This window comes from Cnephaeus nilssonii (genome assembly GCF_951640355.1).
Source record: "Cnephaeus nilssonii genome assembly, chromosome: 2".
Lineage (NCBI taxonomy): Eukaryota > Metazoa > Chordata > Mammalia > Chiroptera > Vespertilionidae > Cnephaeus > Cnephaeus nilssonii.
The window spans coordinates 70,662,247-70,685,925 of record NC_137073.1 but is presented as its reverse complement, the minus strand read 5'-3'; the positions used below and the strand labels follow the sequence as shown (position 1 = coordinate 70,685,925).

Sequence of the window (23,679 nt, the reverse complement as noted above, 5' to 3'; positions counted from 1 at the left end):
TCTTTGTTGGGGTAATTTGCATACTCGTCTTGATTGGTTGGTGGGCATGGCTTGGCTGGTGGGCGTGGCTTGGACGTAGTGAAGGTGCGGTCAATTTGCATATTTGTCTATTATTAGGTAGGATTCACCTTTCTTATATTTGATTGTTATTCACCCAGTCTGTCAGTAAGTTTACTAGCCAGTAAGGTATTAAGATGAATCTAATCTGGAAGAATTTTTGGTTGGGAGTTGCTTGTTTGGTAACTAAGAGAAAAGTGTAATTGGCTCTTCAGAGCATCTAGTTTAGTGTCTGTTGCTGAGGGATACACTTTAGAATCACTGAGGCTGTTTTACAAGTATAAATGCTGGCTGCCACCACCTGAAACAACCTCTCTGGGCGATTCTGAGGCTCTGGCTTTGGGGAACCCCTGGTGTGGATGTGTGGCATTTATCTGTACTGCTTTGGTCTCCCGGAAGGCCTCCTCTGATTCTGTGTGTAGCTCCAGCAAGCTGGACTGACTTGCTAGCACGTGTCTGGCCATTGCCCTGAGAGACTTCTGGATAGTAAGGAAGTCCAGGAGGCAGTTGTTCACAAGGAGGCCCCCTGGGGTGAGCGGGTAGGGTGCAGGGTGAAGGGAAGAGAACTGTGACAGTTCTTCCAGTCTGTAGGGTAAGGGCGGAATGCTCACAGAGGGGGCGGAAGTAGAGAAAGGGTTAATTCGAACTGCTAGGAAAGCTAAAAGTAAAATTTAAAATGCTGATCTGCACATATTCATGCTGGGGTGAGAGCCTGCTTACATGCTTGCTGGGCATTTTGGTATTTACCACTTAACATCTTTTCAACTTCTGCAAGGGATTTCCCCCCCACTCTCCCTAATGGAAACACAGATTTCTCAGCAAGCCATTTCTCAAGGCAGGTCATTCGGGGGGGGCGGGGCGGGGGGAATTAATGCATCATCTAGATTATGTACTTGCCTAGAAATATCTTTTGCTGTTTCTGAGATGATAGTAATCTATCAATTTGGGGCCAGTGTGTAGGATTTGTTTAAGTTTAAAAAACTGATTAATGGAGACCTGAAAATTCATGAGTGGAGGAAAAAGTTCTGAAGTGCTTCAGGGGGGTGATGGAGACCTCCCTCCCCAGATGGATCCCTCTCCTCGGCAGCTGTTTCCTTCAGACTGTTTTTCACTTAAAAAAATATTTTAATTTTTGGTTGATAAAAATTTTCATTTTTAAAAATGCAGTTATATAGCAGACTGTCATCCCAACAGTTATACAACATTGGAAAGAAATTCGTTTTGTCAAAGTAACAGTTCTTTCTCTAGAAGATGAGGATTTTCCCTCTAGGAGTCCTCTCCAGCTAACATAAGGCAAAGCCCTTCAGTCAGAAATAAGACTGGTTAAAGCTGCTACCAGCCAGCCTCCTAATCTCTGTTGTTTGTGTGACCTTGGAAAAGTTGCTTCACCTCTTTGGTCCTCCGTTTAACTATGTGGCTTGTGAGGCCCACTGTAATTCTTGGGTCTGTGAAATACAAAGAAATCTGTGAGTCTGGCTAGCTGCTCCCTTTGTGACTTAGGCCAATTTTCTTAATCTCTGTCATCTTTCACCATTTCTATCAAAAAAGCCTACAGTAGCTATCCCACTCACCTAACAAGGGCACAGAGATAAAAATGGCGAGTCAATCTAGATGTGCTTTATAACCAACAGTGCCACATGGAGTTAGGGGGACCATGGCTCATTGGCCCCTGCTCCTAGGAGGACCCAGCACACCTCCTCCTTCCCACCTCATTTCATGCCTGACTCCTCCCCAACGCAAACGGGCTCCAGATCAGGCAATTCTCTGCCCACATCCTTACACATGACCCTTGCACATGCTGTTCCCACCTGGAAATGCTTCCTTCCCTATCCCTCTACCCAATTCTCAACCTAGCCTCTAAGGTTCAGTCTTCCACAGAGCCGTCACTGACCACCTGCTGGGAGAGCTCTCCCGGCATTACTCACTGTACAAAGTCTTATTGGCATTTAATTGTCTTCCTTTCACTCTGATTTCTCTCCTTTCTTAATTATGGGTAATAAGTAATGTAAGGTGATGACCCATTTTTGGGGAATGTTCTAAGGTGGCATGTAGGCAAGAGTTGCTGTTTGTCCCTGATTAGTGATCCAAAGAAGGCTGGGTCTGGGGATTCGAGTGGGTGGACCAGTTCATTGAGCGACCAGTGGAAGGACCAGAGGCTGTGTTGATCGTCGGGAACTAGCCTACAAGCTGGAAGTTAAAAGCCCAAGACTATCTACCCCTTCAATGAAAATGTAGTAAAATAAAGAAAAAAAATATTTCAAAACTGGATTTCACCTCCATTTCTCTCAAGATCGTTTTTATTCATACTCTCAAGATATTAGGAAATGAAGATCTGCAGAGTCAAACCAGCTCTTTATATAAACCAGGGAGCTGATATTCCAATGAGTTGGGATTTTTTTTAGGATTATAATTTGAAAATAAGAATATGCAAGCATTCACTTCAGCAGATACTTGCTGAGTTCCTCTAAGTACTGTACTAAGTGCCAGGGATGGCAAACAGAAAGACATGACCCTGGCTCATGAGATGCCACAGTCCAGTGGAGAAGACCAGGGGAAGACTCAGGGACAGTAAGATGCAGCCTGTGACAGGGCATGGAAAGCAAGCATGAGGGAACGTTCGCAGAGGATGTGAGTGGAACAACATCAGAAACGGAGAGCCCGTGAAGGTGCAGATGGGGAAGTGGCAAAGAGAGGCTGGCTCGTGGGGCTGGGGCCAGGTCTGGAGGAGCCTTTATTGCCACATTGATAATTTATATTTGGCCTGAAACCCACAAAGAGCCACTGAGGGAATATTCAAGTAAAGGAGTTAAAGTGATCACATCTGCATTTTAGAACGAACCTGTAGTTTTCAAATGACTATTTCATATAACTAAGCATAATACCCTTGAGTCAGTTTTCTCACCAGCAGGTACTAGCCCACTGGCTTTAGAAGGCACAGGAGTGCAGAAGGGGCTGGGAGTATGCCAGGGACGCTTTTCAGTTTTGCCTGGAGCCTTCCAAAACAGAACCTGCCGGTGTCCTAAAAGGCCTAAATCCTGGCTTACTGTTTCACCTGGGGCAAGTCACTGCACTCTCTGAGCCTCTGGTTCTTAATGGAAGGAAGTGCATTAGATGAAGTGAAATCAATTTATTGGTTTATGACCAGTATTTTGTGTGTGTGTGTGAAATAGAGTATGTCTGGGAAGAACACTCTGGGTGTCTCCTTTACTCTCACAATACTGCCATGCTCACAGCACTTCTGACACCAGATGTGTGGGTTTGCCACACATCAAACAATGCTGTAACACCACTAGGTGTCCTGCAACACACCAGTTCTGTCAGTTCTGACACTACCTGTCTGGAGTCAGTGTCAGATCTTGTAGGTCAAGATTTCAATCCCATAAGACTGCCCCTATCTAAGACTCCAGTCTCAAGTCCCAGGTTGTCACCTGTATTTTTAACCAATCAGCCTTAAATTGGGGTTCCCATGACCACCTCCTTGGGTACAATGATTTACTAGAATGGCTGATAGTACTAAGGGAAACACTTATATTTATCAGTTTATTATATAACTAGAGGCCCGGTGCACAAAATTCGTGAACTTGGCGGGGAGGTCCCCCAGCCTGGCCTGTGCCCTCTCACAGTGCGGGAGCCCCACGATTGATCGCCCCAAAGAGGTAGGCCCCACCCACCCACCTGGGCTCCTCGATGGATTGCCCCAAAGAGGTAGGCTGGAGCCAGGGGTCCTGCCTCCGCGCCACAAGGAGCTGTGGGACCTCCGGCCTCGCCACGCAGAGCCGTGGGACCCCCAGGCTTCACCGCGCAGAGCCATGGGATCCGCCTCCGCACCCCGCACACAGCATCAAGCCCCGCCCACCCGCGTGCGCCTGCTGTGCAAGCAGCCTCCTGGTGACCGGGGCGTGAGGGTGTCATGGCATGAGGCCGTGACGACCACATAGGCTTTTATTAATAGGATAAATAATATGAAAATAGAATAAATAATAGAATATGAAAATAAATAATCGAATATGAAAAATAGGAAGGTGAAAAGGTATGTAGGGCAAGGTCCAGAGGGCCCCACATTCAGGAGCCTCTGTCCCCATGGAGTTGGGGTGCATCGCCCTCCTGGCGTGGAGGTGTGTTTACCATCCCGGAATCTCTCTGAACGCTGCGCTTTGGGGATTTTATGGCGGCTTCTTCACATAGGGCATGTCTGACCATTCACTCCACTGCCATTCCCGGTCCCCTTCCCGAAGGATGGCAGATGGGGCGGAAAGTTCCAAGCTTCTAAAGAGCTTGGTCTTTCTGGTGACCACCCCCCAACTTGAAGCTATTCAGGAGCCCACCAAGAGTTACCTCATTACAACAAATGTCACCCCTTCCACCCGGGAATTTCCAAGGGATTTAGGAGCTGTGTCAGGAACTAGAGTCAAAGACCAAATAGTACAACAAAAGATGCTCCTGGTATTCTTATCACTTAGGAAGTTACAAGGGCTTTAGGAGCTCTGTGCCAGGAACTGGGGGCAGAGATCAATATATGTATTTTCTATTATTTCACAAATACATAGGAAAAAGCACAAATAAGGATATTATTGTCATTGTTTTGCGAAGCTTTGGTTTCAACTACATCATTCCTGTGTGTGTGTGTATGAGTGTGCGCTAGGTTGTGATGGAACTGTATTTCTAACTCCAGAAAACAATCGGATATTTGAAAACTAATAAATAGGCTCCCTTCCAGTTCTAAGATCCTCTGACTTCCTTATATTGCTGACCAGTAGGTTGCTGAAGATTGTTCTAGAAGGATATATGAACTACTTTATTATTGTGCACCTGGCACTGGGCTACTTTAATATGTACATAGGTCCCCACAGCTGCTCCCCTGGATTTTTATAGGGCGTGTCTGTAAAAGTGCTTTCACATTTTTATTCTTATATTTGGTAGTGTTCTTGCAAGCAGTAAAGCCCTTGCTTTCTATTCAACCTTTGTGTTGTCAATTGCGACACCTAGTGGTAATATAGCCCTTTTGCAGGTATCCTGTATTAGAGAAGAAAGTGATCATCAAGTCCCATTTTGTAAATTATTTTTAAAAAACGGGAAACTCACATTTATTCCTCAATTCATTAACTTTACATGAGAACAAATAAAGCCTATGACTTCTTGGATTATTTTGAAGCCTTTAAAATAGTATCCAGAAATCACTGTTAATCGTAACAGTGAGAAATTTAACAAAGCATGCCCTGATAGGTTAAGGGGAAATCATAGTCCAGCTTATCTACAGCCGTTGGTGCACTGTAATTTACATGTGTGTACAGATCTTCAGGGTTTAGTGTGGTGCCTGCACTTGGTAGTACTCAGTCTTCGTGGAGGATCTGTCTATGTGCATCATCACTGAGCCCCGGGAAAGGGCCTGCTTTCCTCATTGGGAATTGCCACATACTCCATCTTTAGAGAAGATTCCTTTCCCCTGACACCAGCAGCGGAATGGGATGTGGTCTCCTCAGTCCCTTTCTTCAATAGGTTCAGAGAGAGAATTGTCCAGCCTTTTCCTGCTTATTAATAGAGAGTTGGCTAAATAAAATGTGGTTCTGTATTGCAGTTAAGGGGAGTGAATTCAATCCCATGTATCAAAATAGGCAGTGCTCATAAACAGTTAAAACAGAAAAAAAACCTAGATGTAAACAGTGCAATCAATACAATTTTATATAAAAAATACACCAGTACCACATGTTTTCTATAGTGCATATATAATGTAGGTTAAAAAAAAAAAAAAAGGTCTGGAAGGATGCATGCCAGACTTGTAGGAGAGGTTAGTTACCTAGGAGGGTGGAGAGTGGGAATTTGGACTGGAAGTGAACCTAGGCGACTGTGGCTTTTTTGGAAATGCTCCACTTATCTATCCACAGACTGTGAAACTTAAAGCTCATTTTTGAAAAGGATTTTAGTCCTCATAGATAATTTGGAAGCCATAGAAACATTTGAAGGAGAAAATTTAAAAATTATTTAAGTATATATATCACCCAGGGAAAGCTGCAGTTAAAATGTTGATATATTTCCTGGTACTAGTTTAAACATATCTAATTAGGATCATTCTGTATTTGGTTTTACATCCTGATTTTTCCCACGTAACATTATATTTGGAAAATTTTTCCATGTTATTTAGTATTCTTTGAAAAAAAAAAAAGCAACTTAAAGTAACTAGTATTTCTTCTAGATAAAAATGTACCAAATAACTCTACTGTCGTTGGGGTTTTAGGTTATTCCTAATTCCTCACTGTTCATTTACCATCAATTCATTGAGTACTTATTTCTTGCATTGTCAGGACCTGTGCTAGGGATATGGTGGTTAGTAGAGTAGACAAAACCCCTCCATCACAGAGCTTTTTTGTTTTCAAAATGTAATTCAGTCAGAAATGTGTGCAGGAACAGTTGCTATCTTTAAGTTTTCTATAGTGCATATATAATGTATGTAAAAATAAAAGGTCTGTTATTAAGGAATGAGCAGATCAAAAGATATGGAATGCCTTAAGACTTTTGATGTTGCTAAATTGTGCACCAGCAAGGCTGTACCAATTTACATTCCCAGCAGCAACCTGTTTTACCATTTCCTAAAATCTTTGGAAATAATTTCCTTTTACCTTGCTTTTATTATTGAATCAAACATTTTTCTCTTCCTGTTTTACTAAAATATGCATGCATTCTCAGCTTTGTTCCTTCCCGATGTTATACATTTCTCAGTGGTGCTGGGTTAATTTTTCATCTTGTGCATTGTCCACATGATTGATTGCCCACATCTCCACTTCCCTCCAGTCAGAGCTGATTGTCCATGTACTGGTTCCTTTACAACCGGAAGCATGGAGTTAAAAATTAGAATGTATATGTAATTTAAAGAATTATTATGAGAAACTTCATACATACTCAAAAGTAGAGTACAATGAATCCTCACATACTTAAAATCAGAATCAGCAATTACAATTATTGCCATGTTTGCTTCATTTAACCCCCTTAACTTTATATATATTTGTTCAAACATTTTAAAGTTGTAGCCATTATATATTTGTTTTTACAAGTGCATCCGGAATGCTTTTTATTTGCTATACAGGCAGTCCTTGGGTTACTTCGGACTCAACGTACATTGTTTTGTGGTTACACTGCCATCTCCCATTTATTTATAAAAAAAAAAAAAGTTCCGTCATTTCGACGTATATACATATGTGCTTTATGTTTTTTATTTATTTACCACAAGTAAAGGTCAGAAATTGTTATCTTTCTTTTAAATTCTTTTTACTGTTTCACTTCATTACTGCTGTGTATGTGCTCCATGTGAGAGACGTAGGTGCTTATGTAGGTGGGTTCCGACTTACAGTGAAAATCATGTTACATCGCGCCGTAGGAACGGATCTCTGACATAACCTGAGGACCTACTGTATTCTGTCCTTTTACTCCATTCTTAGCAGTTAAAATATTTTGGGTTTTGTCCTCTGCTTTTACTTCTGAGGGTGGGGCTTTATACCTGAAGCTGCTAACTATAGAGAAAAAAACCTTATTATAAACTGGATAAATAAATTCTAAACAAAGCTATTAGGGAAAAAAGGTATGACAAAACTATCTCATATCACTGTTTCTAAAGCAAGTCTTAATGGACAAATGTTTCAACAAGTAAATTTCAACTGTTCTCAGCTGTTATTGAAGTAAGAAATTATGTGGCTCACTCTACCCACTATTGTACACATTTAAACATTAGCTGGTTGCTAAAAGAACAAATTTAATATATTCATTAGCATTTAAACTTATTTGAAAATGTGGGTATGCTCAGTATGTCCTACACTTTTAACCCAACCAAGTAACATGACTCCTTGTTCTATTTTTCCATTTATTTTATTTTTTTCTATTTTCCCCATTTATTTATTGACTTTAGAAAGGGAGAGAAACATTGATTTGTTGTTCCACCTATTTATGCATTCATTGGTTGATTCTTGTATATGCCCTGACAGGTTCAAACCTGCAACCTTGGAGTATTAGGATGATGCTCTAACCAGCTGAGCTACTAGGCCAGGGCCTTATTTTTTTGTTTCTAATTACTACAGTGATAATTTTTAGAAAACTAAACTTAAACAAATGAACAAACACTCCTACATTGAGTAGACTAGAGAACAGAATTTGTCAATAACTTGTACCACAAATAATTAAGCAGATCACTGGTAAGGACCTGCAGAGGGAGCTGGTACTTCTGACTGAAGTGATCTAGGGCCGATTTCCTCCTCTTCTGAGGGAGAAGGGCTCCTTGGCAGCACAGTTGCTGTTTGAAAGCTTCAGGTCCTCAGTGTCTTGTCAGTCACTTAGCCATAGGACTTGTGTCCCGGGTGCATCCCGGAGACAAGTAGGAGCCATCATTGCAGGGTGTTTTACTTCCTTCTGGGCATGTTTCTTTACAGGTTGACAAAGGTCTCAAACCTGCAGGGGACTGGAGGCTGCAGTTATTGCTACCCTCTCCTGGTCAGGAACACCTCCTCCCTCCGGCAGTACCTGTGAACTTACCTGCACCGCCTACACTTGAACCCAACATGTGGCCCTCCCTGGGCTCTTCTGGTCCAGGCCAGGTGAATGAGGCCCAGGGGTCTCCAGGGTTGGGTCAGGTATGCCAATCCCAAAGCATCTGGTCAGCCTTTGGAAAGGAATACTGTGGGCAACTAACTACACACACTAGAAGTGCTGGATGGAAACCAAGCACAGCCAGCCTATTTAACATTTAAATATACCAAATTAACAAGGTGCTCATAAATTTACACAATGCTGTCAAATATGTCAGTTAAAAAAAAAGCCAGCCTCTCCACACTCCTGTGGAAATAGATAACCGCTCACACATTTGTCCAGGATAAACGTGTGAAATGAGCAGCAGGGGAAATGCCACGTACTTCCTGAAGCTGGATGAGGAATTCAAGTTTGAACAAAGGCACAGGGTTTCTCAAACGCCCTAACCCTAGGCTTTGGTTAGATAGAAATCAACCCGTATTTACTAATGCTACCAATAGCAGTTTCTCAGACTTAAGGCTAATGAGCCTCATTGCAGACATATTTCCCCCTATACAATTTTGAAAACAACTCATGGGCAATGAAACCCCATGGACTCAACACCCAGCTTCAACAAGTAAAACACAACCCAGCTTGACCATTACTACCTATTCACTTCCTTTATTGTTCTTTGTAAGTTACTGACAAACACGACCCACAACTTTGTTACCTGGTCTTCCCTTGAACAAGCTTTTCTTCTGAAATCAACTTTATTAAATCATCCAATGCCTAAAATTTGCTGTCATAACCACGGAAGCTACATGGATACTGACCTTTAGATACTAAACATGAGAGTAGGGAACAACTTGAGGGTAGTCTTTATATTGGGTCCCAAGATGTATCCAAGGTGATTCCTGCCAGTTTATTCATTTTTTAAAATATATTTTTACTGATTTCAAAGAGGGAGATTGATTGGCTGCCTCCTACTGGGAATTGGGCCCGAAACCCTGGCATGTGCCTTGATCAGGAATCGGAACCGTGACCTCCTGGTTCATAGGATGAACCTCAACCACTGAGCAAGGCCAGCCGGGCAATTTTTTAAAATATATTTTATTGATTTTTTTACAGAGAGGAAGGGAGAGGGATAGAGTTAGAAACATCGGATCAGCTGCCTCCTGCACACCCCCAATTGGGGATGTGCCTGCAACCAAGGTACATGCCCTTGACCGGAATCGGACCTGGGACGCTTCAGTCCGCAGGCCGACGCTCTATCCACTGAGCCAAACCGGTTAGGGCCAATTTTTTAAATTTACTGTTATTTTGCTTATTCAATGGATGGGGGGAAAACTTTGCTATGAATCCCATTTACTCTAGAGAATTCTGAATTAACTGTTTTCCCAATCTCCTAAAATTGTAAGTTATACATACAGTCTGTGGTAAGGAAAATAAGACACAAAAACATTTTAGGCATATGAAAATTTATTACTACTGTGATTTCATCATCAAAACTTAGGATCTTGGTCTTTCCTTCTTGCCTTTGTATAAGGCCAAAAGAGACACATTGGCTACTTTAACAACCTTAAAGCGAACTCCAGGAATGTCACCAACAGCATGACCTTTGCGACCAAATCCAGCAACCAGAACTTCGTCATTTTCCTGGAATAAAAATGACAGTTTATTCCGGTATCGGTAGCAATCACTAAAAATATTCATCATATAAGATAACTGGGGGAAACAGCCCCAGGAACAGAAGCTACAAAAGACTTAAAAGCACTTACCTCAATAAAATTCAAACAACCATCATTGGGTACAAAGGCTGTGATTTTTTTTCCATTCTTGATCAGCTGGACCCTGACACACTTCCTGATAGCGGAATTTGGCTGTTTGGCTTCAACCCCTCTGAAACATAAACAGCAAAAGAGTTGATTTTCTGAAAAGGGATCCATTTTAGTTCATTAAGCACAAAACGTATTACAAATTGTACTGTCTCTACCTTTTCTATCTATTCCTAAATTGGTAAATTCCTGACTTCAACCAAGTATCGCCTGTCTTAGTGTCATTAGCACAGCTGGAGACACCTGCCCCTCTATAGTTGTAAAACACGAAAACAAGAAATTCTGAATTTAACACTTGACTGTTACTAAATTTGATTGGATATATGAGATTATGGTTTTATGAAGTAAAAAAACCGTTGAGTACTGTAAATTCATGTGATGTGGTTCAACTTTAGCTGTAAACCTCAGTCAAGAAACTTACGTTTTCTCAAGTAGAAAGGTGTGATTGGTTGCATTAAAAAGTCCATGGATGTCAACAGCTTAGAACAGTTCCCACACATACTGCGATTTGTCCCTTATTTCTCCCCTCCAATCCCACCCCAATTCCTCCAAGCTAATCATGTTAAGGGATTAAAACCCTTGGTCATCTAACCTCCAAACCCTCATGTTACCAACTCTCAAATAACCATACTGTAGCTACGCAAAGACCTGGAGTTCACACCACGACTTCTTTAAATGTATGAGTTACCGGAGTAAAATAAGAAAAGGCTGTGAACTTGCACTTACACTTTTTCCAGCACAATCCCCTTGGCGTGGGAAGCGCCTCCGAAAGGGTTGGCCTTGAGGGCCGTGCCCAGGTGGGCCTTCTTGTACTGTTTATCGTGCCACTTCTGATCGCGCCGGTGGCTGCGGAGCTTCCGGGCAGTACGAAGGCCGCGACACTTGCCTGAAAACCACAGTCACCTTAGTTCCCCCGTAAAAGCGCCCCAGTCACACTTAACTCCTAGGACACTAACCTCAGCTGCACAAGCCGGTAAGCTCTCGCATCCCATCTTGGCACATGGTCCAAAACTTAAGCTTCCCTGGAACCAACTAAGGGATGGGCACAAGCGCTGCAATGGGTGCATCTTCCCAAAGGCCCCAGGCCCCAGGCCCAGGCCCAGGCCCAGCAGCAGCGTCGGCCGCCCAACTCCCCTCACTCCGCGGGCTCCGCGGCCTGGGCCGCACCGGGCCGCTTCGGCTTCGGCCCATGTGGCTGCGGGCGCGGAGTTTCCCCGGCCTCCCTCGTCGGTCCTCCCCCCCCCCCCCCCCCGGCGTCCTCCTCTCCTCTCCGCTCCCACCGCCCGCTGCCCCGGGAACTCCCGGCTTCTGTGTGCGATCCCCTCCACCCTGCAGGGACTACGCACCCATCCTGCTGGCGCCACGGGCCTGAGCGAAAGAGAGAGGCTGTGCAGGAAGCAGCCACAAGCCCCCGCGAGCAGGCCCCGCCCCGCCAAGGACCCCTGCGGCTGTCTGCGCCGCGCCTGACCCGAGTCCGGCGCCGCTCAGTTGAAAGAGACAAATGTGCACCGCTTTCCAGAATCTACGTCTTAGCTAACCTTTTTGAAATCCAGGGGCATCTAACTTAGATCGGTGTTTATTTCTTTTTATGTGGATGCCCGAGGCAAAAGGAACAGGGACCCGCTCACAGTGCGGCACTGGCGCGGTCGGCAAAGCCACGGGGGCGGGGCTTGGGGGCGCTGGGCGGGAGGAAGGCGGGGGCTCTCGTCTGCGTCTGGGACGCGGGGTGCGGGCCACGTGCTCCTAGTTTGGAAACTTAGACCTCTGCGCCTTCACGCCCGCTCGAAAGCAGCATGGTAAATGGAAATAGTCTTAGTGAAGTCATGTGATGTAGTCATTAAAAACCCAAGCTCTGGAAGTAGACCAGGCCTTAAACCCCAAAGCTGCCATTTCCTGGTTGTGTGACCTTGGGCAAGTCATTCAATTAACTCTTTAAATCTCGCTTTGTTTTGTAGAGTAAGAGTTTCTTGCGATCTTGGTTCATCCCACAACTATTTTTTTTAAATTGTCTTCTCTTGTGCCAGGCATTGGGAATACAACAGGTAACAAGGGGGTGAAGGTTACTCCTCTTACAAAGTTTATATTCTAGGTGTGAGAAGGCAGGAACTATGTATCAATATATTTTTAAATAAACAAGGTCATTCTACATAGTAATTGGTGCTATAGAGAAAATATAATTGGTTAAGGTGATGCTAACGTGGGGATGAGATTGGCTACTCTTGATAGGGTCGCTGAAGAAAGCATCTTTGTGGACCCTACAGTTGAGCTGAAATCCCTAAAGAGAGGGAGTCCCCTAGGCAAGGAGAGTGGGTAGATCCTTCCAGGAAGAAGAGTTCTCAATAAGTAGAATGAGCTGGAGCTTTTCAAGAACCGAAGGACCAGGGCGGAGGAGCACAGTGAATGAGTGCTGTGGTGCTAGGTGCGACTGGAGTGGAGTCAATAGAGGATGAAAGAGAAGGAAGTGTAGACCGGAACTAGAGACAGTTTTTGCAAGGAATTTTTCTGTAATGTGTAGAGGAAAGGGGCTATATCTGAGGAGAGATGTGGAGCCAGGATGGGTTTGTTTTATGGCATTTTCGTATGCTGGTGGGATTGCCCCAATAGAGAAGAAGAAATAGATAATTCACTTAGAAAGGATAATTGCAGGAGCAAGTCCTTGAGTAGACTAGAGGGGAGCCCAAGTGGAGGAGTTGACCTCAGGAATAATAACAGTTTTTCTATCGTAGTACCGAAGGCAAAGTATAACTAAGTAAATTGGAAGATTTGTTCATGGGAAGATGTAGAACTTCTGTTTTGAGCAAAGTCATCAATGAAGAGAAAGAGCAGGGAAAAGAAGTTTGAGGAGAGAAGGTACGATGTGAAATCATCGCCTAGGATAACAATGCTAGCATTAAATAGTACTTTGTGACACATACTATTTTAGGTGCCTTACATTAATTCATTTAATTCTCACAACACTGAAAAGTAAATACTTTTAGTACCCCTGTTTTGCTGAGGTATAGTTACTTAGTCGATTTGGGTTGCTGTAACAAATTACCGTAGACTGGATGGCTTATAAACATCAGGAATTTATTTATTACAGTCTGGAGACTGGGAAATCCAAGATCAAGGTGCTGACAGATTCAGTGTCTGTTAAGAGCCCTTCTTAGTTCATAAATGATTCTCATTTTGTTACAACCTCAATGGTAGAAGGGCCAAGGCAGCTCTCTGGTGTCTCTTATTTATTTTTTATTTTGTTTGTTTTTTCAAATTTTATTGAGATATAATTGACACATTGGGATCTCTTTATAATCCCATTTATGAGGGATTATGACCCAGTCACCTCCCCGTGGCCTTGCCTTCTAATACCATCATCTGACCCTGGCCAGTGTGACTCCGTTGGTTGGAGCATTGTCCAGTGCACCAAAAGGTTTCGGGTTTGATTCCTGGTCAGGGCACACCAAGGTGCATATCTATCAATGTTTCTCTCTCTCTCTCCTCCCCTTTCTCTAAAAGAAAAAAAATTGGTAATCATGTCCTTGGGTGAGGATTAAAAAACAAACCGTCATATAGGAATTAGGTTTCAACATATGTTTTGCCTTCTAATCTAGGAATGTGAAAAGATAGATTGACAAAGGAATGTGGGATTGTTGAACAGTTCTGAGGGCCAGTTTGAAACTAGCTATGAAGTTACATAAATCAGCATGGTTTTGTATCTTCTTCAGGTTCATTCAGTGTAGTGACTGGGTAGATGGAGAGTTGGATTTTAACAGGGTTTGGGGTAGGATCTAGTCAGGTGTCCGGGATAACACTAGCCAACTGAGCCACACCAGCCAGGGCAAGAATAAAGTATTCTTATTATAATTTGCATGTCCATGGGTTACTAGAAGTATATGGAAACCAGTAGACACCTTGTCCCCAAAGAATACTGTTTGTAGTTCTTGAAATGTTGGGGGAGGGGCAGGAAGGAGAACAAGTTTCCCTCTTTCCTAGTGTTTCCTTCCAAGTAGAAGGATTTAAATTAGTGTAACTCCTTATTTCTCTGCCAGTTGACTCATTCCAAGCCAGGTGAGGAGGGGTGACATCTGTGATGAATTGAGGAAGCTCTTCTTTATTTCCTTGTGGGGACCCAGCTTGCCCACTGAGTGCGTTTTTCCTGGTTCTCCTGGGGCAGGCTTCTCTTCCCTATGGAGAGTCCAGTCCTTCCAGAATAGTCTGCCATGTCTATCTTCCGGGGAAAGGGGTTCAGTTACAATCCATCTTGTTCCTGCACTGAACTTTGCCCTCCATTCTGGCCTTCCACAGTAACGAAGGTGATATTTGCTTCTCCACTTATCTTACCCTTAGTTTTATTTCTGTTGGTTTAGCACTCAGGTGGGGCAGTAGGGTATTATTATTTGATTTCTCTCAGAGCCTACCCCTGTCAACTAAGAAGAAAGATTGATATTTTGAAATTAGACCAGTTGATGGGGATGTTTAGGCTAAGGGTGATGCCTTCACGCTGTATAGGGGAGAAGCTAGCTTTTCCGAAGGATAGCCAAAAGTTTTAACAACGTTGACAATTGATATTGGAGCCTTTAGAATAGTTAGAAATAATTCCTTGTGCTGTAGCTGTAAAAATTGAGGCATTAGTTGCTATGGAAATGTGACAGGAAGTTAAAATAACAGCTTTAAGTGAGGAAGAAGAAGCAGTGAGGGTAAGACCCATGATTACATGCTCTGTATAACTACTAGTGATGAATATTGAGTGCTTCATTTTACCTGATTAAATTATTAAACATAATTTTTCCTCTATCCAAAATGAATGAGATCTCTTATCTTCTCATTTTCGCTACTTTTTGGTACAGTGGTTATTTCTTCTCATATCTATTCCAAGGTGGAACTAAAGAAATATGTATGTAGTGCCATATAATCTTACTAATATTCAGGCCTGATCTTTAAAATCCTTGTTATTATAATTAAACTTCTGTGTAGGATCTAGGGGGGCTTGACAATGCTGTTCTTTGATATCCTATGTGAAGTTCCCGGGAGTTATTTTAATATGCATATTAAGTTATTCCTCAGGTCTTCTCTAACTTGGCTGAGAACCAAACAAAAGAACATAGGCTTCTATTTCAGCAGGGAACTTTGAGTTATAAGAAATTAAAGATAATTTTTTCTCACTAGGAAAAGAAAGATACTGTTACTTCCTGGAATATTATGTTTTAGCATCTCATTTTCTGGAGAGGTTTAAGAATCTGGTAGACAGGCCAGATCTGTTCTGTCAGTGAGGTCAGTGGGGACTAATTGATCTATGGTGATGAGGAATGGCTGGAGGTCACTCTTTTAGCCTTTGCATTCCTCAGTAAAATGAAAATTCACCAGGATTATTTCTAGACTAGAGGCCTGGTGCACAGATTTGTGCACATTAAAAGGAAATTAATTAGAAGAAATATTTTAGAGGCCAGGGAGGGACCGCAGGAAATTGGCCGGCAGGGGAGGGACTGGGGGAGGTTGGCTCCAGGGCGTGTCCGGCCTATCTCGCCCAGTCCTGATTGGCTGGACCCCAGCAGCAAGCTAACCTACCAGTCAGAGCATCTATCTCCTAGTGGTCAGTACGCATCATAGTGACTGGTAGACCAGTCAAATGGTCGGAGCGACAATTAGCATATTAGGCTTTTTATATATATACTAGTAGCCCATTTGCAGGAAAAATCCTGCAAGCGGCCGCTGCGGCCGCATGCGCTGCCGCTGCCGCCGCTGTTGCAGCCGCCGCGCCTGCACCCACGCGCCGCTGCCACCCGCCCCGCTCCGCCCTACTCCGCCCCGCCCTGCCCGGGCTTTCCCTCTGGCAGCCATCTTGCTTTCCGCTTTTCCTCCATCTTCCTTCTAAGTTGTCTTCAGTCTTCACTCCTCCCTCCCTCAGCGTATGCAAATTAACCGCCATCTTTGTTGGGTAATTTGCATACTTGCCCTGATTGGCTGGTGGGAGTGGCTTTGGATGGTGAGCGTGGCTTAGGCGTAGCGAAGGTGCGGTCAATTTGCATATTACTATTTTATTAGGTAGGATAGATTATTTAAATGTAATATGTAAATTATAATATATAAATTTAAAAACAATAAAAGTAAATGAAAACTTTTGAGTGTTTTATACTACAAGAGAGAAAAAGTAGGAGTGAGAAAATAGAATAAGGAAGGAAGAAAAGAAATGAGGTGTTCTGGACAGGAATAATTTTTCCACAGGTTTAAACCATTATCTTTTTATTTTGTTCCTAGCAGTCCTTACTAATTATGAAAATAACACAAATGAATGAATCTGTAACCAGTTTATAGGTATCATTTTTAACACTACAAATAATATGTTCATGTGCCACTTTTAAAACTTACTTAAGGTTTTAAGTTAAATTTTCCAAATTTAATTATTTAGCACACAACATCTTGGATTTTTACTAAGTAGTTGGACACATTGCTCTCTTTGAAATTAAGTGTGCTAATTAATTTTTGTCCAAAGAATTCATATTGCTCTTCTTATAAATGATGGCTTAAAGTGTAGGGTAACATCAGATAGCATATATTCTCAATACAAATTTTGTTTTAGTGAATTTTAACTCTGATTCCTGTCTGTTGAGGTGGGAAACCAGGAGATACTGGGTGAGAGCATTTTTGAGAGTGGTGGAGGCCTCTTTCTTCCTAGGACCCAGTTCTGTTAGGTTCTCCCTGTCCCACAAACCTCCCTTCCAGTCCATGCCTCTATCATTACACCAAATTTGTTATCTAGAAATCCCTTTCAATAAAGGTCCTTTTTGTACTACAAGTAAAAGAACTTACTTTAAGCTGTGTTAAGAACAAAAGCCAAATTATTAGAAGGGCACTATAGTAGCTCATAGATCCCAGCACCAAGGGATGCACACTGACCTCATGAAGTGAAGGTCACTGGTTTGCTAGGTGAAACATCCTAAAGGTGTTCAACCAACAATTATGTGTTCACATTTCTACACATCATTGGGCTGGGAGCTTCTTGGGGGCTAGGACTGGGTCTTTTTTTACCTTGTATTCCTGACATCTAGCACATGACAATGAATGTTTGTCTAATGGACAAATTTATGAAAGAATAGGCTTCCTATCTCAGTTTAGCTTGAGAGCCAGGAATGTAAATATGTGCCACTAAGTTGATACATTATCCATGTTCCAAGAAGTCAAAAGGAAATCTAAAGTAAGAAGCATTAATATTTAAATCAAAAGCACTTATAAGTATTTCATTTACTAACTTGGTTCTAATCAACTCAGAAGTTGATTTGATGAAAATTGGTAGAAATCATGGCAGCAGTTAGGCTGTGAACTTTGATATAGAATCTGCACCACAAAAAAAAAAAAAAGAAAAAGAAAAAAGAGTCTCCATTAGTCTAAATTCTCCAGAGAAAAAGAAATAATAGGAGATACATATTTATTTATATATCCATTCATCCATCCATTCATCTACCCATCCATCCATCCATTTGTTCATTCATTATATAGGAATTGGCTCATGCAATTATAGAGGCTGAGAAGTCCCAAATCTACAGTCAGCAAGCTGAGACTCGGGAGAGCTGAGGGTGTGGTTCCAGTCTTAGTTTGAGTTTGAAGGCAGGAGAAGACTGATGTTCCTGTTCCAGGACAGGTAAAGAGAGTAAAGTCTCCCTTACTCCATCTTTTTGTCCTATTCAGACTTCCAGTGGATTGGATGAGGCCCACTCACATTGGGGAGTGCAATCTGTTTCACGTAGTCTACTGATGCAAATATTAATCTCATTGAGAAACACCCAGAAACACTCCCAGATAATGTTTAACCAAATATATGGGCAGCTCCTGGCCCAGTCAACTTAATACATAAAATTAACCATCACAGAGTCATACCCTCCAATAAGGAACAAGAAGTACACATACTGTGGTAGTTTGCTAATGAACTGATGTAACTTGAGTTTTGTCCGTTTGCATTTTCAAACTACTGAATTTTTAAAAAATATTTTTTTATTGATTTCAGACAGGGAGAGGGAGAGAGAGATAGAAACATCAATGATGAGAGAGGATCACTGACCAGCTGCCTCCTGCACACCCCTACTGGGGATCGAGCCCACAGCCAGGCATGTGCCCTTGACCAGAATCAAACCCCGATTCTTCAGTCTGCAGGCCGATGCTCTATCAGCTAAGCCAAACCAGTTAGGGCCGAACTACTGGATTTGATGGAATACTTGAGTTAGTTGATTTTTCTAGTTACAGTTGCCTAAATATTTAGGCCCTGGGAGTCATAATCATGAGGCAGGAAGTGGTAATTAATTATGTGACATTATTCAGTACCTTTTATTGAGCACCAGCTTAGCCTCTAGGTTTATTTCAGTTACTTAGACACAATCCCTGCCCTCAAGGAGCCAGGTCTTCTGGTGAGAAAATGCACTGTAAATAAGCAACAGGAAAATAAATGTCTCAGTACAAGTAGTGATACATATTATGGTGATAGTGAAGAGAATGCAGGGAAAGTTAGAGCAGAGCCACTGATGTGCAAAAAAGCTTGGCATGTGGAGGGGGTTGAAAAGCTGAGTGCCAGCCAGTGCTGGAGCATGGTGGGGAGAAGGGCTGGCATAAAATGAGGCGAGAGAGACCAGCGAGGGCCATGTCGTGCAGGGTTTTGTAGGAGGGGGATGGATTTGGAATTTGAATCAGTGTGCAAAGACCTTTATAATTCATTTGAACAATTGACTAATATTATTTTTCAGTCTGAGAATAATTGGATGAATAGAGATAGATGGTCTGGCAAATGCTAAATGCTCCTTAAGGCAAATATTTCCCCCATGAGAACATAATTTAATATGATTATGGGAAGATAGATTTTTATATTCAAACTTCCAGGTAACATTTCATTTAGCAATATATGGTAAATCAGAAAAGGAAGCAAACATAAGGTATTTTAGGTCAGAAAGAAGGCAGCATGCATATATAACTTCCTGTTCTCTTATGGAGATTGCTGAGGGGATATTTTACATGTGCCTGTGCATTTTCTTCATATCTTGTGAGTGAATCACTTAATTGCTCCTTGTTCTGGAATATCTTTAGGATGTTTGTATAGTGAACAGTTGACAGGTAGAAATGATATCTTCCTTGGTAGCAAACAGCAGGTTTGCTTATAGCCTTGGAAACTCAGGGTTTTTCTCTCCTGTAATGAAACCCACTGCTCAGCATCTGAGCAGGCAGGTACCATGCCAGGCAGGTGATACCCTTAGTGCTTTACAGCCTGCAAGCTATCATATTAGCATTTTTTGTTACTGCTTTTTTCCTCCAAAGTCACAAGATGAGCTATTCTCAAACAATCACTTCTTAACTGTGACTTCCATTCTAAAACACGTGTGAAACCTAGTAGCTTCTAAATATTCTGCCTTAAATATTCTTAACCAAGTGGGAGAAGACTTCAACAACAGAAAAAGTGCTGTATTAAAATTTTAGCATAATCAAGTCATGAAATATATTAAAATGGTACTTGCTTTAAAATAAAAAATGTTATGTAGATGCTTTAGCATGAAAATATAACCGAAGCAGATTTTTGTAATGTTAAGGACTAAGGGACTAACACTAAGGTTTCTGAGTGTTCACAGAACCATTATCATCACAGTATAGGATCACCATGTACTTGCGCTCCCACCTCCTCCTGACCAGGGATTTGGGCAGCCATGTGGTTTAATACAGCTGCTACTCTCATGGGGGACCATGAACTCCTGCTCTGGCAGCTGGAGGAGATGTTCTGTATTTGTCCAGTATCTTCCTGCACCCCCCACACCCCTTTCCCCCTGAGAATTGTCAGTCCACTCCCTTTCTATGCCCCTGATTCTGTTATATTCACCAGTTTATTCTGTTCATCAGATTTTTTTATTCACTTGATTTTTAGATTCACTTGTTGATAGATATGTATTTGTTGTTCATAATTTTTATCTTTACCTTTTTCTTCTTCTTCCTCTTCTTACAGAATACCTTTCAGCATTTCATATAATACTGGTTTGGTGGTGATGAACTCCTTTAGCTTTTTCTTATCTGTGAAGCTCTTTATCTGACCTTCAATTCTGAATGATAGCTTTGCTGGGTAGAGTAATCTTGGTTGTAGGTTCTTGCTATTCATCATTTTGAATATTTCTTGCCACTCCCATCTGGCCTGCATAGTTTCTGTTGAGAAATCAGCTGACAGTCATATGGGTGCTCCCTTGTAGGTAACTAACTGTTTTTCTCTTGCTGCTTTTAATATTCTCTCTTTGTCTTTTGCTCTTGGCATTTTAATTATGATGTGTCTTGGTGTGGTCCTCTTTGGATTCCTCTTGTTTGGGGTTCTCTGCGCTTCCTGGACTTGTAAGTCTATTTCTTTCACCAGGTGGGGGAAGTTTTCTGTCATTATTTCTTCAAATAGGTTTTCAGTATCTTGCTCTCTCTCTTCTTCTGGCACCCCCATAATTCTGATATTGGTACGCTTGAAGTTGTCCCAGAGGCTCCTTACACTATCTTCATATTTTTGGATTCTTTTTTCTTTTTGCTTTTCTGGTTGAGTGTTTTTTTGCTTCTTTATATTTCAAATCTTTGATTTGATTCTTGCGATCCTCTAGTCTGCTGTTAGATCTCTGTATAATATTTTTTATTTCAGTCAGTGTATGCTTAATTTCTAGTTGGACCTTTTTCATATCCTCGAGGGTCTCGCTAAATTTATCAGCCTTTTCTAGAAAATTCTTGAAAAACCTTATAACCATGATTTTGAACTCTATATCCAGTTGTTTGCTTTCCTCCATTTCTTTCATTTGTGATCTATTTCTTTGTCTCCACATTTTGGCTGCTTCCCTTAGTTGATAGAGTGGCTTTGTGTGCTAGGTGTCCTATAGGGTCCAGTGGCTCAGCTTCCCCAGTTACCTGAGGTGGACACTCTTGGTGCACCCCTTTGTGGGCTGTGTGCACAGTCTTGTTGTAGTTAAGCCTTGATTGTTGTTGGTATCACTGGGAGGAATTGACCTCCAGGCCGATTGGCTGTGAGGATCAGCTGTGTCTACACTGGGAGAACTTCTGTGCTGGAGACACCCTTATGAGATAAGACTTGCAAAAGCCTCTGTGCTCAGCTTGGACAGGGCAGAGTCTCAGGGCGTAGCGGACAGCATTGGTTTCCCGTCAGCCCTGCCCTAATAGGCCCCTGTGTTTCAGTGTCCAGTGGTAATCGCTGCAAGCACCTCTGAGAGAAAGCTGCCCTTGAGTTCTGCCCGCTGCCAGACAGTCCAGTTTCTCCCCGATTGAGTCTGGGTCCCCAGAGTCTCACCCAGAACTGGAGTTCAGTGCAGTCGGGAGCTTTTGTCTCCCTCCCGCTTGAGAAAGCCAGCCACACACTCAGTTCCAGTCCTCTCCGCGTGCGCATCTCAGTACCTCTGCCTCCTGCAGCTCCTCTGAGTCTCAGTGTGCTTTTCTCTTTCCTTCTAGTTGTAGAATTTCCACTCAGCCAGCCTTCCTGTGGTTCTGGATGATGTCCGTTTTGTCTTTTAGTTGTAGTTTTGAAATTGTTGTGCGAGACAGCAGTTTAGGTGTTTACCTATGCCACCATCTTGGTTTCTCCTGTTGTTGTTTTTAATGATTTTTAGGTGGGCAGGGGCTCGTGGGATTGTAGGCTGACAAGGAAGGAATAACAATAAATATTCTTTATTTAACTAGTCATTGAAGCAAGAAAAGACATGCATCTCTGGTATTTTTTTAAAATATATTTTTATTGACTTCAGAGAGAGAGGGAGAGGGAGAGAGAGAGATAGAAAAATTAATGATGAGAGAGAATCATCGATCGGCTGCCTCTTGCATGCCCCCTACTGAGGATTGAGCCCAAAACTTGGGCATGTGCCCTGACTGGTAATCAAACTGTGACATCCTGGTTCATGGGTCGATGCTCAATGCTTAACCACTGATCCACACCAGCTGGGCTATCTCTGGTATTTATTTATTTATTATTTATTAAAATTTTATTTGATTATAGTAGCAACACCTAACATAAGATCCACTCTCTTAACAAAGTTTTAAGTATACAATACAGTGCTATTAACTATAGGTACCATCTTGTACTGCAGATCTATATAATTTATTCATCTTGCTTAACTTTCTGCCTGTTTATTAACAACTTCCCATCAGCTTCTGCCCCAGCCCCTGGAAAACACAATTCCACTCTTTGATTCTATGAATTTGACTATTTTATTTTATTTTAATTTTTAAATATATTTTATTGAATTTTTACAGAGTGGAAGGGAGAGGAATAGAGGGTTAGAAACATGGATGAGAGAGAACCATCGATCAACTGCCTCTTACACACCCCCTACTAGGGATGTGCCCACAACCAAGGTACAGGCCCTTGGCCAGAATCGATCCTGGGACCCTTCCGTCCTCAGGCCAATGCTCTATCCACTGAGCCAAACCGGTTAGGGCTGAATTTGACTATTTTAGATACCTCATATAAATGGAATTATGACTGATTGTGACTGGCTTATTTCAGTTAGCATAGTGCCCTGAAGGTTCATCCATGCTGTCACAGAATTCCCCCATTTAAAAAAATTTCCCCTTTTTTAAAAGGCTGAATAATATCCATTGTATGTCTGTGCCACATATTCTTTATCCCCTCATCCATCGACAAACACTTCAGTTATTTCTAGATCTTTGCTGTTGTGAATAGTGCTGCAGTAAACGTGGGAGTGCTCATATCTCTTTGAGATTCTGATTTCAATTCTTTTGGATAATTATAAGTGCAATTACTGGATTCTATAGTAGTTCTGTTTTTAATTTTTGAAGAATTGCTGTATTATTTTCCATAGGAACTGCACCATTTTGTATTCCCACCAAAGGTGTCCAAGAGTTCCAGTTTCTCCACATCTTTGCCAACACTTGTCTTTTGTTCTTTTGATAATAGCCATCTTAACAAGTATGAGGTAATATCCCTTTGTGGTTTTAATTTCATTTCCCCCTTTTGGTCACCTTTTCATATACATGTTGGCTATTTGTATGTCTTCTTTGGAGAAATGTCTATTCAAGTTTTAAGGACCTTTTTTAAATTGGATTATTAATTTATTATTTTTGCTATTGATTTTTTCTTTATATATTTTGGAATTAATCCTTTACCAGACATTTTCCCATATAACCCTTTTGAAAATATTTTCTCCCATTTGGTAGGTTGTCTTTTCACTCTGTTGATTGTTTCCTTTGCTGTGTAGAAGCTTTTTAGTTTGATGTAATTCCAGTTGTCTCTTTTTGCTTTTAGTGCCTGTACTTTGGTGTCACAATCATGAAATTATTGCCAAGGCCAATGTCATGAAGCTTTCCC

At 42.0% G+C, this 23,679-nt stretch overlaps 2 protein-coding genes across 2 annotated transcripts in view; one reads left to right on the top strand and one right to left on the bottom strand.

Moving 5' to 3' along the window:
• Positions 1–10,005: 10,005 nt before the first annotated feature.
• RPS23 (ribosomal protein S23) lies at positions 10,006–11,825 on the bottom strand. The gene is made up of 4 exons (XM_079791079.1): positions 11,726–11,825; positions 11,106–11,265; positions 10,323–10,443; positions 10,006–10,200 (listed from the first exon to the last, which is right to left on the bottom strand). Exons 1-4 carry the CDS (start codon positions 11,727–11,729, stop codon positions 10,054–10,056), a joined length of 432 nt encoding a protein of 143 aa, XP_079647205.1. The 5' UTR covers positions 11,730–11,825; the 3' UTR covers positions 10,006–10,053.
• A 189-nt stretch (positions 11,826–12,014) lies between these two features.
• Positions 12,015–23,679, top strand: part of LOC307111282 (V-type proton ATPase subunit S1-like protein) — a 41,611-nt gene continuing 29,946 nt past the window's right edge. Inside the window, exon 1 of the mRNA XM_079791069.1 lies at positions 12,015–12,175. The gene's annotated coding sequence lies outside the window, so the exon portion shown is untranslated. The remainder of the gene's footprint in view (positions 12,176–23,679) is intronic.

What these genes read in the sequence shown, in the direction of transcription:
- RPS23 (XM_079791079.1), bottom strand. An exon ending in GGGATTGTGCTGGAAAAAGT is followed by an intron (nt 10,444 to 11,105) that starts GTAAGTGCAAGT and finishes TTTATGTTTCAG; the next exon opens with AGGGGTTGAAGCCAAACAGC. An exon ending in GTTGTTTGAATTTTATTGAG is followed by an intron (nt 10,201 to 10,322) that starts GTAAGTGCTTTT and finishes TTTTTATTCCAG; the next exon opens with GAAAATGACGAAGTTCTGGT.